Source organism: Rana temporaria, chromosome 12 (genome assembly GCF_905171775.1).
Source record: "Rana temporaria chromosome 12, aRanTem1.1, whole genome shotgun sequence".
Taxonomy (NCBI): Eukaryota; Metazoa; Chordata; class Amphibia; order Anura; family Ranidae; genus Rana; species Rana temporaria.
The window spans coordinates 80,599,241-80,618,146 of NC_053500.1; the positions used below are offsets into that span (position 1 = coordinate 80,599,241).

General features: G+C 43.8%; 1 protein-coding gene across 1 annotated transcript in view; it reads right to left on the reverse strand.

The window, feature by feature from the left end:
* Window positions 1-4,499: 4,499 nt before the first annotated feature.
* Window positions 4,500-18,906, reverse strand: part of PPP1R1B (protein phosphatase 1 regulatory inhibitor subunit 1B) — a 555,578-nt gene continuing 541,171 nt past the window's right edge. Inside the window, exon 6 of the mRNA XM_040331403.1 lies at window positions 4,500-4,733. Coding sequence (XP_040187337.1) covers window positions 4,717-4,733 — 17 coding nt within the window. The 3' untranslated portion in view covers window positions 4,500-4,716. The remainder of the gene's footprint in view (window positions 4,734-18,906) is intronic.

The window sequence follows — 18,906 nt, forward strand, 5'->3', positions numbered from 1 at the left end:
ATATTTGTACCAGGGGAACCATTGGGAAAAATATTAATGTATAAGACAGAGCCACTACTGCATGTACATGCATTTGCTGTCTTGAGAACCAGTTACCGGTGTCAGGTTTTAATTCAATTAGTCACATTGTCCTATTGTTCTGAAGGGAGGCCAGAAACAGCAGGGGCCCTTAGCATACTGGTATGACTACTCTGTCCAAGAATAGCTGCATACCATTTTTATTTACAGCACAATATATTGTCTGATAAGAAGTATCTCCTCATTGAATTACAAGAATTTCCGGTCATCTCCTGTTTTAGGACCAAATTTAGGACTGTGTTAATCAGATAATAATACCAGGTGTGGGTGTGTATATTAAAAGAGATTCCTTTCACCCTTTGTCTAATTACAAGCCACAATAGGACAGGACGGACAGGGCGATACTGGGTGGGTCGGGAGTCTTTAATTGCCATCTTGAAAAGGACACATATTCGACCAATCACAGCAGAGGGGTTTTTTTCTTAATTCTTAGAGGGTATAAAAAAACAGTGCTAGCTTGACTAAGGGACAGACTGGATCATGAGCTGATTGGGAAAATTTGGTGAAGTACTCTGCAAATATATTTTCTCTTTTCTCTCTCTCTCTCTCTCTCTCTCTCTCTCTCTCTCTCTCTCTCTCTCTCTCTCCCTCTCTCTCTCTCTCTCTCTCTCTCTCTCTCTCTATCTCCCTCTCTCTCTCTCTCTCTCTCTCTCTCTCTCTCTCTATCTCTCTGTCTCTCTGTCTCTCTGTCTCTCTCTCTCTCTCTCTGTCTCTCTGTCTCTCTGTCTCTCTGTCTCTCTGTCTCTCTCTCCCTTAGCTTATTCTCTGTAACTTTTCTTCTCCTATGAATTGTCTTGAGATACTGATTTAGCCATCTTATTGTTTGTATAATTGTGTGATGTTATAGTTGTAAATATTAGAGTAATACAAGTTTCTTCTATGTATCAATAAATGTAATACTTTTCCCTTTTCCGCAGCGATATTCTTTGCTTTAATTTTTATATAGACAAAAAGGTTTTCATAGTTTACTTTAATTAGTTACGTGCGATATTAATATTTTTATGAATCGCTGATTATTAATTATGTACGTGCGTTATTAATTTTTCTATGACAGTGATAACAAACAGCACGGGTGCTGGAAATTTGTCCAAAAAGTGTCCAGTAATGAAAAATATCCAAAAAATATATATATAAAAAATATGCAAAAAATATAAAAATAAAAGTATTAAACCTAAATAGCAACAGTCCGTGTAGATGAACCAATATTTAGATAAAGTGACAGCAGTCCAAATGATGTATCAGTGGTGATAATAGGTGAGCATGTGACTTTCCAAGCAGGTAGGTGATCACAGTATGCAATAGTGCAGTGATGCGAAGTGGGTCCGGTGCTCCCCCTCCTTGGTCCCTACTCACCAGAAACACTCTGAAGCGGGCCCGCTTCAGAAGACGTAAGAGAACGAAACGCGCGTAAAGCGGTTACACGCACGCCCGCACGCACTTCCTGGATCAACCAGCTGATCATCTGGTGGAACGCACGCCGTTCCCATGCTGGCTCTGATCTTTACTAGTGGAGATTGTGCTGTGCAGGGAAGCTTGACACTATACAGATAACTGTCTGCTTGCTTTCACAAGCATTCTATCTGGCCCCTGTTTTAGTTTATTTTTACTTTTTATTTTTATAGTGCATTTTTTATGTTTTTATGCTCATATACATTTGTATATACTGTTTCAGTATAAGCCTATGGCTGTACTAATAAAAGCCTACTCCCTGAAATTTGAACCTACTACCCTATGAGACCCTTTTTTTCCCTTTGGAGGAATTTGGCCACCTAGGACCTTTTGGCACCAGCTGGACTATAGGATCTATCTGGAGAGCGAGGACCCGAGTCGGTTGGATACATTCTACATTCATGCACTTTACCCCTGCAGGGGTGAGTGTTTCTGGTGAGTAGGGACCCAGGAGGGGGAGCACCGGACCCACTTCGCATCACTGCACTATTGCATACTGTGATCACCTACCTGCTTGGAAAGTCACATGCTCACCTATTATCACCACTGATACATCATTTGGACTGCTGTCACTTTATCTAAATATTGGTTCATCTACACGGACTGTTGCTATTTAGGTTTAATACTTTTATTTTTATATTTTTTGCATATTTTTTATATATATATTTTTTGGATATTTTTCATTACTGGACACTTTTTGGACAAATTTCCAGCACCCGTGCTGTTTGTTATCACTTTATATTATTTTCATTCAACGTTTATCATATTTATTTGCATTTTTGCACTAATTGATGTTATGTGTTGCATGGGGTTTTAACAACACCCATGTCATTTATTCTACCGTTGGTACATCACTTACTAACACTAGGAGGCACTATATTCTAGACACTATAATCACACATGTTGTTGAGGTCAATATAGTCTGTTTCATACCACCTCTGGGTATTACCAGCCTCCATATAGACAGTGCCACTACCCCCACACCATTGCCAACCTTTAATAAGGGGGCCCCCAGATACCGGCCCCCCACCCTAAGTGAATGGATATGGGGTACATCGTACCCCTACCCATTCACCTGGAGGAAAAATGTTAAAGTCAATAAACACAACACAAGAGTTTTTAAAATAATTTATTAGTCTGCTCCGGAGGCCGCCCCCTGTCTTCTTTAGCTCTGTTTACCAGGGGGGGCTTCTTCTCTGACGTCTTCGGGTGGGGGCTGCTCTTTGCCGCCGTCCGGTTCTCTTCCACCGCCGGGGGGGGTCGCTTTTATAAAAGCGCCCACTCCTCGGCGGGTTTCCTCCGACGTCTTCGGCGGGGGGTGGTGTGCTTCTTCTTCTTCCGCTATCCGGGGGGGTCTTCTTCCGCTATCCGTGGGGTCTTCTTCACTCTCCGGGGGTCTTCTGCTATGTTCGCCGCTCTCCGCTGTTGACTCGGCGCAACCCGGTTCTTCCTCCAGCTGTCCGGTGCCTTCTCCTTCAGCGCTGAACGTCTATCTTCTTCTTCCGTGCTGTGACGTATTCTTTTTCTTCCGGGCTGTGACGTCATCTTCTTCTCTTCTCCAGATGTTGACACGCCGGCTCTTCTCGCTAAAATGACGGGTGCGCGGCTTGCATCGGACCTATATAGGCCTCACAGTCCCATCATGCTCTGTACCTACCCATGTGATACCTACCCACGTGGGTGGAAGAGAACCGGACGGCGGCGAAGAGCGGCCCCCACCCGAAGACGTCAAAGAAGAAGCCCCCCCTGGTAAACAGAGCTAAAGAAGACAGGGGGCGGCCTCCGGAGCAGACTAATAAATTATTTTAAAAACTCTTGTGTTGTGTTTATTGACTTTAACATTTTTCCTCCAGGTGAATGGGTAGGGGTACGATGTACCCCATATCCATTCACTTAGGGTGGGGGGGCCGGTATCTGGGGGCCCCCTTATTAAAGGGGGCTCCCAGATTCCGATAAGCCTCCCGCCCGCATACCCCGACAACCAACGGCCAGGGTTGTCGGGAAGGGGCCCTGTCCTCATCAACATGAGCACCCAACCCCCCCATGTTGAGGGCATGCAGCCTGGTACGGCCCAGGAGGGGGGGGCGCTCGCTCGTCCCCACTCCTTTCCTGGCCGGCCGGGTAGCGTGCTTTGGATACGGGTCTGGTATGGATTGTAGGGGGACCCCCTACGCCGTTTTTTCGGCGTAGGGGCTCTCCTTACAACCCATAACAGACCTAAGGGCCCGGTATGCTCCTGAGGGGGGAACCCATGCCGGATTTTTATTTAAAATCCGGCGGGGACTTCCCCCTCAGGATTCATAACAAACGCTGCACACGTGTAGAATTGGCGGGAATCCAAGTCGGATCTCCCGTCGCTTCTATGACGGCTTTGTCTCTATCGCGGCAAGCCAGCTCGGCGCTGGCTCCCGCGATGGGGCTCGTAGGTGCTCAATCTCGCCGAGAAAGGGAGCGAGATTGACACAATATCGCGTGCACCTACTGTATGATCTGATAAACAGAAGATGGGAGCAAGGTAAGTATATATTTTTTTTCTTTTTCCGTTACAGCCATAATTTAGCAATACTATTAAACAGCAATTTTTACAGGGGGAGAGGGCCCCAGCCTAATAAGCAGACCTTGTATTTTACCACAAGGTCTTCTTTAAGTCGTGCTTATTAGAGTGAGTCTTAAAAAGTCCCATAAAGTTTGGTATCAAGGGAGTGAATATTAGATGTCCCAACCCACGGAATACACGTTTATCTTACGTGAAAGTAATAAGGATGGCAGCCATGCATTTTTCAGTATTAGCTTTAGGGAATACAAGGCATTCTCTGATTGAATGAAGTAGAGATCTTTGCATCACAGCCCTGCTTCTCCATCTTTTCCAAACAGAGAACATATCTAACAGAGAACATACCAAAACTTAAACTTTAAGTATATCCATTAGTCATTTAACATCTCAAGTAGACATATGTACATCAGAAGCACGAGTGTTCTAAAGAATTTATTAATTGGCAAAAGCAGACTATTTCATTTAAATATACAAGATTGTGTGCTTCCCCCAACTGGATGAGGCACACTGAGATGAATGGCTTGCTTTGATAAGAAGGATGGAGTCATGCTAATGTTATGTGCCAGCAGCTTGGTTTCAGGTTGTAGAGGTAAGGCAGAGTGTCACATGTGGACATGAAAGCGGCTCCAAAGTTGCTATTCACACACTGTATCTGCAAAAGAGAAACACAGTGCACTTATTTTACAGAGAATGTAGAGTGACATAAAATACTATATTATGTTCAGAACATTAACATACGTTTTGTTTATTTTTAGTCAAACAAATATGCATATGGATAATTCTAAGAGTCGGTTCACAGTAGGGCGACACGACTTCCAGCGCGACTTTCAGAGGCGACTCCGACACGACTTGAGCATGAACCACAGGGCGATCTGGGGCGATTTACAACACGACTTGAAGTCGTCTACAGGACAGGAGACTTTCCAGTGGCCAATCAAACAACAATCAGCTCTAGGGGAGGGAGGGGGAGAGAGGGGGAGGGAGAGGTTTGCCTTGGGAAATGTATGTTATCTTCCTGGAAAGTTGCTTCAGTTAAGACAGTGATCAGACTTGGATCAGACTTCCATTGAAAGCAATGGGTACAAATCGCCTAAAAGTCGGATTGAAGTAGTACAGGAACTTCTTTTGAAGTCGGAGCGACTCAAGTCGTGTGTATTAACACCGCTCCCATTCACTTGCATTGTTTTTCTCGACAGCGCGACTTGGGACGACTTGAGGCGACTTCAAGTCGGATCCCAAGTCGCCCCAGTGTGAACCGGCTCTTATTGCTTCTGCTTTGCTGATATACATCAGGAAAATATTAGAATATTTTAAATTGGTAATAATGCCAACCAGGTGATAAAATAAAAATGAATGGACTTTATTTAGACCCTTTTCAAATAAGAAATGGAACACACCAAGACTGCACCTGTTATAACAAACCCCAAACAAAACTGACCAGCCAATACTGACCAGTTCCCTTAAAGTGGAGGTTCACCCAAAAACTTAATTTTTAACATTAGATTGAGGCTCATTTTGTCAAGGGGAATCGGGTGTTTTTTTTTAAATCGAAGCAGTACTTACCGTTTTAGAGAGCGATCTTCTCCGCCGCTTTCGGGTATGGTCTTCGGGACTGGGTGTTCCTATTTGATTGACAGGCTTCCGACAGTCGCATACATCGCGTCACGATTTTCCGAAAGTAGACAAACGTCGGTGCGCAGGAGCCGTATAGAGCCGCACCGACGTTCGGCTTCTTTCGGCCACTCGTGACGCGATGAATGCGACCGTCGGAAAGCCTATCAATCAAATAGGAACGCCCAGTCCCGGAGACCATACCCGTAAGCGGCGGAGAAGATCTATCTCTAAAACGGTAAGGACTGCTTCGATTTAAAAAAAAACACCCGATTCCCCTTGACAAAATGAGCCTCAATCTAATGTTAAAAATTGTTTTTCGGGTGAACTCCCGCTTTAAGCTGCTCCTCTTTTCCACTTATGTTGCCTTCTTTCTCATTGACATCATCACATACAATGCGGGTAATAACCGTCTAATAATTATGTCTAGAGGAAAAGAGATTTCATCTCCAAATATGGAAAGATTTATTCACAGTAAGAGCTGTGAAAATGTGGAATAGACTCCCTGCAGAGGTGGCCAGCTCAGTAGATTGCTTTAAGAAAGGCCTGGATACTTTCCTAAATGTACATAATACAACTGGGTACTAACATTTATAGGTAGAAAAAAGGAAAACTAGAACCCCTAACTGGACTTTTAAGGCACTTGTGGTGAACAAATTTTGTATAAGGAGAAGTATATCTTTATATAATATTTATTAGAAAAATCAAAACAATTAATTCAATAAAAATCAACATGATCGGAGGTAGACATGAAATATTTGTACACATAGATACAAGATTACAGCATTGCGTTGTACAGTGTGGTTCACAGAACTGTCCCGACGTTTCTGAGAGATGTCTCTCTTTCTTCAGGGGTGTAATGGAGAGTCACACATTGCTCTATAATATGTATAAACAATGGTCAATGTAAACCATATACTATTTATATATATCTAAGCAAAAAATTGTATGTGAAAAAATTATTTTGTGTAATAAACTTGTAGTACTTACAGCTAGATGGACTGTATCATATACAGGTGTTTCTGATCATGTAGTTTAAAAACACGAACTGACTGCTGGTCCAGATCTTATTGATGTGGTTGGTAATATAGGGGGATGATGTTGCGAAACACCTGGTATCTAGCCAGGCTTGCCCTCAGAGGAGAGGTGCTGCTGGAGCCAGTGAATTCCCTGGGCCCTGTAATGTGGTATATAATAATATGTGTTTAAAGTGGTTGAAGTAGGACTTTATCTAGTTAATGCTAAGGATTTATATCAGGTGTCTTACCAAATTGTTCTTGCTTGTTAGAGTGGATTACATTGAACTGAAAAATTAAATAAAATATATACCCATGTAATTTGTTTGATTAATAATTTATATAGAAAATAGCTCATAATAAACAAAATAGATATTGAAAAAGTTATCGTTTTATTAGCTTCATTCAAGTATTGAATAAATGCTATAGGGTGCAGTATTCACAAAATGTCGCTAGGTGGCGCCCATAACTAATTTAATTTAATGAGAACTGCTATACAAAAGTTGTTGTAAAGTTTTAGAAAAGGAATACAATCTAAATATCTGACGTCATCTTAAGCAAGCAAAAAGGCAGTTTAAAAGTTCAGAGTCTAAATACTGAGCAAAGAAAATGGATCTTGGTGATTTTACCATCAAAAGGTAAAAACAACAAGATCCATTTTCTTTGCTCAGTATTTAGACTCTGAACTTTTAAACTGCCTTTTTGCTTGCTTAAGATGACGTCAGCTATTTAGATTGTATTCCTTTTCTAAAACTTTACAACTTTTATATAGCAGTTCTCATTAAATTAAATTAGTTATGGGCGCCACATAGTGACATTTTGTGAATACTGCACCCTATAGCATTTATTCAATACTTGAATGAAGCTAATAAAACGATAACTTTTTCTATATCTATTTTGTTTATTATGAGCTATTTTCTATATAAATTATTTATCAAACAAATTACATGGGTATATATTTTATTTAATTTTTCAGTTCAATATAATCCACTCTAACAAGCAAGAACAATTTGGTAAGACACCTGATATAAATCCTTAGCATTAACTAGATAAAGTCCTACTTCAACCACTTTAAACACATATTATTATATACCACATTACAGGGCCCAGGGAATTCACTGGCTCCAGCAGCACCTCTCCTCTGAGGGCAAGCCTGGCTAGATACCAGGTGTTTCGCAACATCATCCCCCTATATTACCAACCACAAACATCATCCCCCTATATTACCAACCACATCAATAAGATCTGGACCAGCAGTCAGTTCGTGTTTTTAAACTACATGATCAGAAAGACCTGTATATGATACAGTCCATCTAGCTGTAAGTACTACAAGTTTATTACACAAAATAATTTTTTCACATACAATTTTTTGCTTATATATATATATAAATAGTATATGGTTTACATTGACCATTTTTTATACATATTATAGAGCAATGTGTGACTCTCCATTACACCCCTGAAGAAAGAGAGACATCCCACATCCCACGTCGGGACAGTTCTGTCAACCACACCGTACAACGCAATGCTGTAATCTTGTATCTATGTGTACAAATATTTAATGTCTACCTCCGATCATGCTGATTTTTATTGAATTAATTGTTTTGATTTTTCTAATAAATATTTTATAAAGATATACTTCTCCTTATACAAAATTTGTTCACCACAAGTGCCTTAAAAGTCCAGTTAGGTGTTCTAGTTTTCCTTTTTTTCTGACTTTCATTTGGATGTGGCACTATACAGGATAGACACCGATAACTCCTTTCTCGCAAACATTTATAGGTAAAGTTGATCCAGGGAATATCCAATTGCCTCTTGGGGGATCAGGAAGGAATTTTTTCCCCTGCTGTAGCAAATTGGATCATGCTCTGTTGGGGTTTTTCACCTTCCTCTGGATCAACTGTGGGTATAGCATTGGGTATATGGGATTGTATAATATTATTATTATTTTTTTATGGTTGAACTGACTAACCTGACTAACTATGTAAAATAAGTGGAAAAGATGAGCGGCTTCAGGAAACTGTTCAGTATTGCTGTAACTAATGGTGAGGAAAACGTAAATATTTATTTTTTATTAGAACCCCCCCCCCCCCCCCCCAGACCAAACGAGTATTATAGTCTGCATATAGCAATGCAGAGAATCAATAAATGTAGAACTAATGATTCTCCTAACTAGATTATCCCTACTGAAAGCCTAAGGCTGGGTTCACACTATCGCCGCATGCAACTCAAAGCAGGGGTCCAGTGCGTCCTCGTTCACCGTTTCAGGTTTGGTTTTCAGCCCAAATTTTTGTCTGACTTTCGACCTGAAACGGACCAAAAGACGCACAGGACTCCTGTGCAAATTCTCACCGGAGCTGAAGCGAAGATATGTAAACCGGCTCCATAGAATGCATTAAGGTAAAAAAAAAAATTCTGACTTTAAAACCACTTTAATGTCCATTACTAAATCTTCATGAGAAGATGTACAAAATGTTTAAGCATAGCATTACATTTAGATGTTTACCAAACTGCATTAAGGGTTGCATAATATCTGTAGGCATTTTGGTAGGGAACATATTGGCCCCATTCACAGTCTAGAGCTCAATTTAGAAGCAAAGTTTGATGGCTCTAGAGAACTCATGGACCAGTAGCCAGAACACTATTTATAATTTATTATACTTTTTATACTCTTTTGGATGTTTGGAAATATATCCATTATCAAATTAAATATGTGCAGTGGTGAAGCTACAGAGATCAATAAAAAAACTCAGTTCAGTTCAAGTTCAAGCAGCCTGTGGGTATTTTCACTTTCTACAACGTCATAATTACATTTTATTAATTGGAAGGCAGTTAAAGCCAATGGTAGATCTGAAATTAGTTGCCTATATAAAAAGGTGCATAGGCACCTAGGATAGCAGTGTCTCTATGTATGTCCCTTCCTATAAGTGAAATAGGAAACAGTGAAATAATATTTTCAGTTATATCCTGTTGCGGTACCTCTCTTCCCGAGCTCCAAAGTACACCGTCCTTAGTGGCCAGTAACCCAATCCCCTCCAGTAACGAGACCAAGCTCCATTATGAGGGTAAAACACGAACTGTTTACTGTGGGCTACCCGCCCGTATTTATGCAGGTCTCCCACCTGGTGGACACTCCCCTAGGGGACCAGATGGGAGACTGAAATAACAGACATTAAAATCTATAACTTTATAACTGCCGACATACGAATGGGCGACTTCATGTAAAACGGCAAAGCAGACGAACACAATATGTCCAGTATACGGATGGGTCCGTCACATGGCCCCCTCCTTGTGGAACACTCCGGCAGACCCGGCTTGACCCTTTGGCGGGTCAACTTGGGGATGACCGGACGGAGAAGGCGTAGAGACGTCTGTTTGCCGAGATAATCCATCCGCATTCCCGTTCTGCTTACCGGGTCGGTAGCTGATGGTGAAATTGTAAGGCTGTAGTGCCAGACTCCACCTCAGCAGTCTGCCATTGTCTCCTGAGACCCGGTTAAGCCAAACTAGGGGGTTGTGGTCCGTAATGAGGGAAAATTCTTGTCCGTATAGATAAGGACTCAATTTCTTTAGTGCCCAGACCAGGGCTAAACACTCCTTCTCCACTGCCGCATAACTCACTTCCCTGGGTAGTAGTTTTCTGCTGAGATACGCGACAGGGTGCTCCCCTCCATCTTCCCCGACCTGGCTTAGCACAGCCCCCAGTCCATACATGGAAGCATCGGTATGGACGAGAAAACTTTTGTTAGGCACTGGGGCAGCCAGGACAGGGGCATTCACTAGAGCTTGCTTCAGGGCCCGAAACGCGGCTTCACAAGCTGGCGACCACAGGACCTGCTTAGGTAAGTTTTTCTTAGTCAGGTCCGTCAAGGGCTTGGCCACCGTACTGTAGTCGGGGACAAAACGTCGGTAATAACCTGCCGTCCCCAGGAAGGCTAGCACTTGGGTCTTGGTGATAGGTGTGGGCCAGTTAGCTACCGCCTCGACCTTAGCTGGCTCTGGTCGCTGGGTCCCACATCCTACCCTGTGACCCAAGTACTGCACTTCTGCCATGCCTAAATGGCACTTATCTGGCTTCAAGGTCAGGCCGGCGGCCCGAATCTTGTCCAGCACCACCCCCACGTGGACTAAATGGTCTTCCCAAGTCTCGCTGTAGACCGCAATGTCATCCAGGTACGCACACGCGAAGTCCTGGAAGCCATCGAGGAGTCTATCCACCATACGCTGAAAGGTAGCCGGAGCATTCTTCATTCCAAATGGCATAACCTTAAACTGGAATAGGCCAAATGGGGTGACGAAGGCCGACTTAGGGATAGCATCCTCGGCCAGGGGGATCTGCCAATAACCCTTGCACAGGTCAATGGTGGTCAGGTAGCGCCCCCTGGCAATGCGGTCTAATAATTCGTCTACCCGGGGCATCGGGTACGCGTCAGTGGTGGTCCGTTCGTTGAGCCGCCTGTAATCTACGCAGAACCGGGTGGTCCCATCTTTCTTAGGCACCAGAACTACAGGCGAGGCCCAAGGGCTGTCTGACGGCTCGATAACCCCCAGCCGAGTCATCTCCTGTATCTCCGTCCACATTTCCTCTCGGACTGCTTCAGGGATACGGTATGGGGGTTGTCGTAGGGGGTTCTGTCCGGGCGTCTCGACTTTGTGCATAGCTAGTGTGGTGTACCCGGGTTCTTGGGAGAACGTCGCCTGTTTCTCCCACAGAAGCTGTCTTGCCTGTACCTTCTTTGCTGGGTTTAACCGGTCTCCTAGCTGCACAAGGCTCGTAAGGTCCGTCTGGGGATTCCTCTCTAACAAGTCAGGTAAAGGTAAGTTCTCGGGGTCATCCGTAGCTGGGGCACAGACTGCCGCAACATCTTCTGGTCGCTCCTGATACTCCTTTAACATGTTCACATGAAAGGATCGCTGGATCCCTTCATCTGAACAGCTGGCTATAAGGTAGGTAGTATCACATATCTGCGCTAATACTTTATACGGGCCCTGCCAAGATGCTTGCATCTTGTTTGCCTTCACAGGTTTGAGCACTAGAACCTTCTGCCCAACCTGGAAGACCCGCTGTCGGGCGCCCCGATCGTACCACCGCTTCTGTCTCCCCTGGGCCGCCTGGAGATTCTCCCTTACCATCAGGGATAGTTTCTCCATGCGGTCCCGGAGTTCCAGGACATATGGTACTATGGGGGTCCCTTCTTGCTCTGTCTCCCCCTCCCAGTGTCCTCTAATGAGATCTAGGGGTCCTCGGACCCTTCTCCCATAGAGTAACTCAAAGGGGGAGAACCCAGTAGATTCCTGGGGCACCTCTCTGTATGCAAATAGCAGATGAGGCAGGAATCGCTCCCAGTCTCTGCAAGTGTCAGTAAAGGTCCTCAGCATCTGTTTGAGGGTACCATTAAATCGCTCACAGAGGCCGTTGGTCTGTGGGTGATACGGTGAGCTAAGCAGCGGTTTAATGCCGCACACCTTCCACAGTTGCTGGGTGAGCACAGCGGTAAACTGAGTTCCCTGATCAGAGAGAATCTCCTGAGGGAACCCGACCCTAGTGAATATCTTAACCAGGGCATCAGCTACTGTCTCTGCCTCGATATTAGACAGTGCTACTGCCTCTGGGTAACGTGTGGCATAGTCCACCACGGTAAGAATGTACTTCTTACCGGAGGGGCTAGCCCTGGCCAGTGGACCTACAAGGTCAACGGCTATGCGGAAAAAGGGCTCCCCAATGATAGGCATCGACTGAAGCCTAGCTTTTGGGTGATCTCCCCGCTTTCCAACCCGTTGACAGGTGTCGCACGTGCTACAATACATCCGCACGTCTCGGTTCAAATTGGGCCAGAAAAAGTTTTGAGTGATCCTATGAGCTGTGCGGTGGGAGCCTAGATGGCCCGCTAACGGCACATCGTGCCCAATCCGTAAAATCTCCTGCCGGTACTTGGCAGGTACCACTAGCTGTCGCTTGTGCGGAGGGGTGCTCGGTTTTTGGGACGGTCTCGGGATCCTGTACAGCCTATCCCCCACCCACTCATAGTGCTCCCCATCTACTCCTTCCTCCCCTGAGTCGGCCCTGGCCCTGTACTTCGCTAACGTCGGGTCTTCCCTAGTCTCCCTTCCGTACATCTCTGGGGTATCCCAGCCTAAAGGGGCCGGATCTAACATACACGTCGGGGTAGAGGGTCTTACCTGGGTCGCAGCAGCAGGTGGGCCGGCTTCGGCGGCACGGGTCTGGGCCCGGGTCGTGACAGCGTCTACTGCAGCGGGGCCCATGGGAGTATAGGCTGAAAGGAGGGGGGCCAAGTCATTGCCAAGGAGGACATCGGCGGGTAAGTCTTTCATAACCCCCACGTTCACTTGTCTAGCGCCCACTCCCCAATCCAAATGTACCCGGGCAACGGGTAGTCGGAACACGGCACCTCCGGCTACTCGTACTGCGACCGTGTCCCCGGTATGTTGGTTCTCGGATACTAGGTGCTTCTGGAGTAAAGTCATGGTCGCACCGGTATCACGTAGGCCACTGACCTCCTTCCCGTTGACCTTGACACACTGTCTGTGGTGCTGCCTGTTATCTCGGTGGGCCGCCTGAACGGGGTCGGCCTCATGCAGAATACCCCAGCATTCCTCTTCCTCCACACAGTGAGTTGCGGGGAGAGGTGGTCGTGGATTGGCCCTTGGGGGTCTCTTCCAGGACTGACTTTGGTTGGCATTGTTCATCGGGCACTCCGGTCGCTTGTGTCCCAGCTGATTGCATAGGTAGCACCGACTGGGTTGGGAGTATTCCCGAGAGTTAAACCGGGGTGAGCGGGGATACTGGGTCGACGGAGGGGGTGCTGAGGGCCGATTCATAGGGGGTTGGTAAATAGTAGTGTTGAGCAGAATATGCCATATTCGATTTCGCGATATATCTCGAATATATATTCGAATATTCGAGATATATTCGCTAAATTCGAATATTCGTGATATTTTATCGAAATTAAATGATTGCGATTTTTCGCTATTGCGAATGCGAAAATAATTGCGATTTTTTGATAACTGCGGTAGGAGCACTCTGATTGGCTCAGAATATTCGTGATATTTTATCGAAATATCGCAACATGCGAATGCGATATTTATTGCGCAATTTCGAGAAATGCTGGAGGAGCGCTCTGATTGGCTCAGAATATTCGTGATATTTTATCGAAATATCGCAACATGCGAATGTGATATTTATTGCGCAATTTCGACAAATGCTGTAGGAGCACTCTGATTGGCTCAGAATATTCGTGATATTTTACAATACAAAATAATTGCGAATATTCGGCAAATGCGGAAGGAGCACTCTGATTGGCTCAGAATATTCTTGATATTTTACAATACAAAATAATTGCGAATATTCGGCAAATGCGGAAGGAGCACTCTGATTGGCTCAGAATATTCTTGATATTTTACAATACAAAATAATTGCGAATATTCGGCAAGTGCGGAAGGAGCACTCTGATTGGCTCAGAATATTCTTGATATTTTACAATACAAAATAATTGCGAATATTCGGCAAATGCGGAAGGAGCACTCTGATTGGCTCAGAATATTCGTGATATTTTACAATACAAAATAAAAAGTGTTTTGCATTGGTGGTGATTCTTTACTCTATCCATCTGTCACAGCCATTTGTCAATCAAACACCTTGAAGATTGAACACGTTCATGCTGCATGCTTTGGACTTTTTTTCACTTCACATATAAAAGACATTTTTATGAAAGATTATTTTTCTATTATTGGGACTATATTTCTTTATATATTTGTTTCACTGTGTATTTCACAAGTTATTTGCGCTTGCTTATTTTATAATTTGCCCACATGTCTTGTCACTAGACATATTTTTTATTCTTGTAGAGCGACTCCATTTTCTGTCTTGTATTAATTTATGTTGTATAACATTTTTGAGTTGCTGCTGTATTCTCCCCTTTTTTAAGGTATGCGCAATTTTTTCCTTCTTACAAAAAATAATAATATCAAACATACAAATATTCATAACATACACATACACAAAGCCCCCCCCCCTTTTGCATCAGAGACAATCAGAGTTCTCCTACCACAGTTATCGAAAATTCGCAATCATTTTCGCATTCGCAATAGCGAAAAATCGCAATTTTTTTTTTTTCAATTTGGCAACATAAAAGGATCGCCTCAGCTTAGCTACTCGGCCCAGGGTCTCTAATCATACCAGCAATGCTTTTAGACGTCGATAGGATGTGATCTGTTTTAAAAATCAAATTGAAAAAATGCGAATATTCGGAATTGCGAATATTCACCGCGAAATTCGAAATATAGCGCGATTTCTCGAATATGCTATATTCGAGTCGAATATTCGCAATGCGAATATTCGTGAGCAACACTAGTAAATAGTAGCTGCTGGCTTGTATTCCACCCTGGCGGGAGCCTTGGTGGCTGAATTGTCCAATTTTCGGGCATCCGTATACTCATCCGCCAGGCGAGCTGCTTCATGGAGAGTGGAGGGTTTACGGTCCCTTACCCACTCTCTGACCCCTGTTGGTAATTTGTCGAAGCAATGTTCCAACAGAAACATCTGTAGCACCTCCTCTCCGGACACAGCCTGGCACCCCGCCATCCAGTGTGCGGCGGTGCGGTGCACCTTACATGCCCATTCAACGTAGGAGTCCCCAGTCGTTTTTACAGTGTCCCGGAACCTCCTTCGGTATGCCTCGGGTGTAATGGCATACTGGGAGAGTAGAGCTTCCCTGACGGCCACATAATCCCCGATCTCCTCGTCAGGGATGGCCCGAAAAGCCTCACTGGCCCGGCCGGATAACTTGCCGGACAATATAGGGATCCAGTCCTCCAGGGGTACCTTGTGCAGGGCACATTGCCGCTCAAAATCGGCAAGGTACCCATCGATCTCTCCTTCTGTCTCACTGAAGGCTTTAAATGCTGCAAACGGCACCTTCTTTCTTTCCCCCGTGTCTGCTGTGACTGGGGCTGCTGCAGTGCCGCTTTGGCGTAGCAGGTTGGCCTCCACAGCGGCTTGGACTTGGGCGATAATTTCCGCAGATGGGTTGGGACCATAATGGGCCAGCCTAATTCTTACCGCCCGGTCAAATCTCTCTTCTTCGGGGGTTCTGTCGTCTGGGCTGAGTCCATTGGTTCCCTCTGCTGCTGGTACTCCATCCATTTCCAGCAATAATGTGATAATGTCCCCCTTTTTGAGGTTACTGGCCTGTCCGCCTCTTTGCTCTAAAAAATCCTTTAAGGTAGCTCTTCTCAGGTTTTGGTATTGCAATTCCATTTGGTCCTGGTTGTAGTGGTTTCTTTGGGCGCTGAGGTTCATCCCGTCGCTTGCCACCAGTTGTTGCGGTACCTCTCTTCCCGAGCTCCAAAGTACACCGTCCTTAGTGGCCAGTAACCCAATCCCCTCCAGTAACGAGACCAAGCTCCATTATGAGGGTAAAACACGAACTGTTTACTGTGGGCTACCCGCCCGTATTTATGCAGGTCTCCCACCTGGTGGACACTCCCCTAGGGGACCAGATGGGAGACTGAAATAACAGACATTAAAATCTATAACTTTATAACTGCCGACATACGAATGGGCGACTTCATGTAAAACGGCAAAGCAGACGAACACAATATGTCCAGTATACGGATGGGTCCGTCACATATCCACTGTACACTTATTTCAGCCATGAAGATATGTGATTATAGGATTGATGTTGTAAATAAAGCTTAGATGGGCATATCAATGAAACTTTGAAAACAACCATTTTACAGCCTTCAAAGCCTACTCTATGGTACTTTTGTAGTGATAGCAGTATTGTGTGTAGTATCTGTGCATCTAACTCCAGAAGGTATGGACTTATTTTGTTAAACCATTATGAAGCCTCGTACACACGACCGGTTTTCTGCAAGAATCAGCAAGAAAACTGCTGGCAGAGCTTTCTTGCCGAGAAAACCGTTCGTGTCTACGAGGCTTTCAGGTTTCCCGTCGTGAAATCTGGCCAGAATCTTGCCGAGAAAAATAGAGAACCTGCGCTCTATTTTCTCGTCGAGATTCTTGTCGGCCTGTTTCCCGATGAGAAACGCGAGAGTGTGTATACTTACCTGTCACCGTGGAAACCCGCGCATGCTCGAAATGACTTTCACGCATGCGTGGTAGCTTCCACGGCATAGGTAGGGTGAAGCAAGAAGTCGGCGACGGCATCGAATGTGACGAGCGCATGCTTGTCGTACACGATGACGTCACTGCGTTCTTGCCTTTCAAGAGAACAGCGGTTCTTTTGAAAAGTTCAGTGTTTTTTTCCTGACAAGATTCTTGCCCGTGTATACAAGGCCTAACACCAGTTAACAGTACTGCGGTGTTCAGTGTACCGGTGTTGCTTGAATGAAACTAATGTTTGCAATAGGTAATTTGCTATTGGGTCCAATTTCACGCAAAGTCTCCATAGTTGCTTTTTGGTCTACTATCCTGTGATGAACAAATCCCTACATATTCTAACAAATGTTGGATAGCTACAGACATAAGACTGTTTTAAGAAAAGAAAAAATGAATCTGCGCCACAGAATATTTAAAATAATCTGGAACCCTCGGGTAAACTCTCGAGTAATTAAAAAAGATATAAAAATATAAAAATAGATATAAAAGGCTGCCCCTGCAAAAAAACCCCACAAAGGTGGTGGCGCCACCCTAAAGTGTAGAGTGTGGACTAGTATCAGTGATAGATACAATTAATAATAATAACATGTGGGTGATAAATGAAAATGTGGTCCAGTATAAAGACACAGTAAGTGCTAGTGATAAACCAAAAAAACACAAAATCAGGTGTGTACCAGTGCTAGTGATTTCCAAAACAAATACTATTTCCAAAATTGCTTCATGTACAAATTGAATAAATAAATATGAATAAATATATATATGGTGCTGTGTGCTTTCAGCGGACAGCACTCATACTGTAAAGTGAGGAATCCTTATGCAAAAATTATTTCCATGCAATAAATAAATAGATAAAGTGCTGCGTGCTCCTTCCAAGTGAAAAAACGTTGATGTGAATCTTCTGTGAAAAATCGTGCTCACTCCCTGTGGTCCCGCACTCACCAGATACTTGAACCCCTACAGGGGTAACAGACGTTCACAGTATAGTATACTGACAAGTTCCCTGGATCTTCCCAGAATGTAAAACTCTCAGCCGCTCATAAGAGGAGACAAATAGATTGCCCAATAGCGTGATACCGTTTTAAAATGATGAATAACTTTTATTCACATATAACAGGGTACTCACATTTAGTAGAAAGGTTAAAAACATGTAACAAAAACGTGCTGTGGCTTAGATTGATCTGACGTCATCTGGAGTGCGCCTCTAAGCCCCCAGCACTTCCTTATTTATATGAAACGTTATGTCTGAAACGTCCGCCATGTTGTGGTTTTTTAGGGACAGAAGTCCAGCCACTAGAGGCCCTATATTATAAAGCGCAACCGCCATGTTATAGATTGTGGCAGACAGGAGACCAGCCACTGGAGGTCCTATAATCTTATCGTAGCGCTATAACTGAGCATGCTCCAAAACGTCCGCCATATTGTGTTTATTTGGAGACCGGAGCCCAGACAAAAAACCCGCTCTATATACCAGACAGAGGAAAAAACAGCAGCGAATCTCCCCGCTGTATCAACAGATGGAAACAAATGCATTCCACGGTCGTCAACAAAACGGTGTTGTGGCATTAGAAAATAATCATATTTGAGACATGAATTCGTGTATCATTCAGACATAAGGTGCCAAAATAATAATTTCATAATGCCATATTCCTATAGATCATTACGATTAGAGCATAAATATATAAATTATTAAAACATATTTAAATGATGATAATGTTAATACATTGGTATAAAAAATATATATATTTGAAGAATATATGATATATATAAATACAAGACAAAACTATAATATGGTGTATATGTATATATGTATGAAATGGGGAGAGTGGACAATAAAGAGGCAATAAACAGGCAATAAAAATGCAATAAAAATGCCAGAAAAATGGCAAGTATTGTAATGTGTCAGCTCACATTTCCAATAAGATAAATAAAAAGAATGATAGTTAAAAGTTGGTTAAAAAACAATTCAGATCTACATCAATATTCATACCTGCCGGCTGGAGGGTGTCTAATGTATAAATCCACCGGGTTTCATTTTGGGATACTTTTTTAGTTTTGTC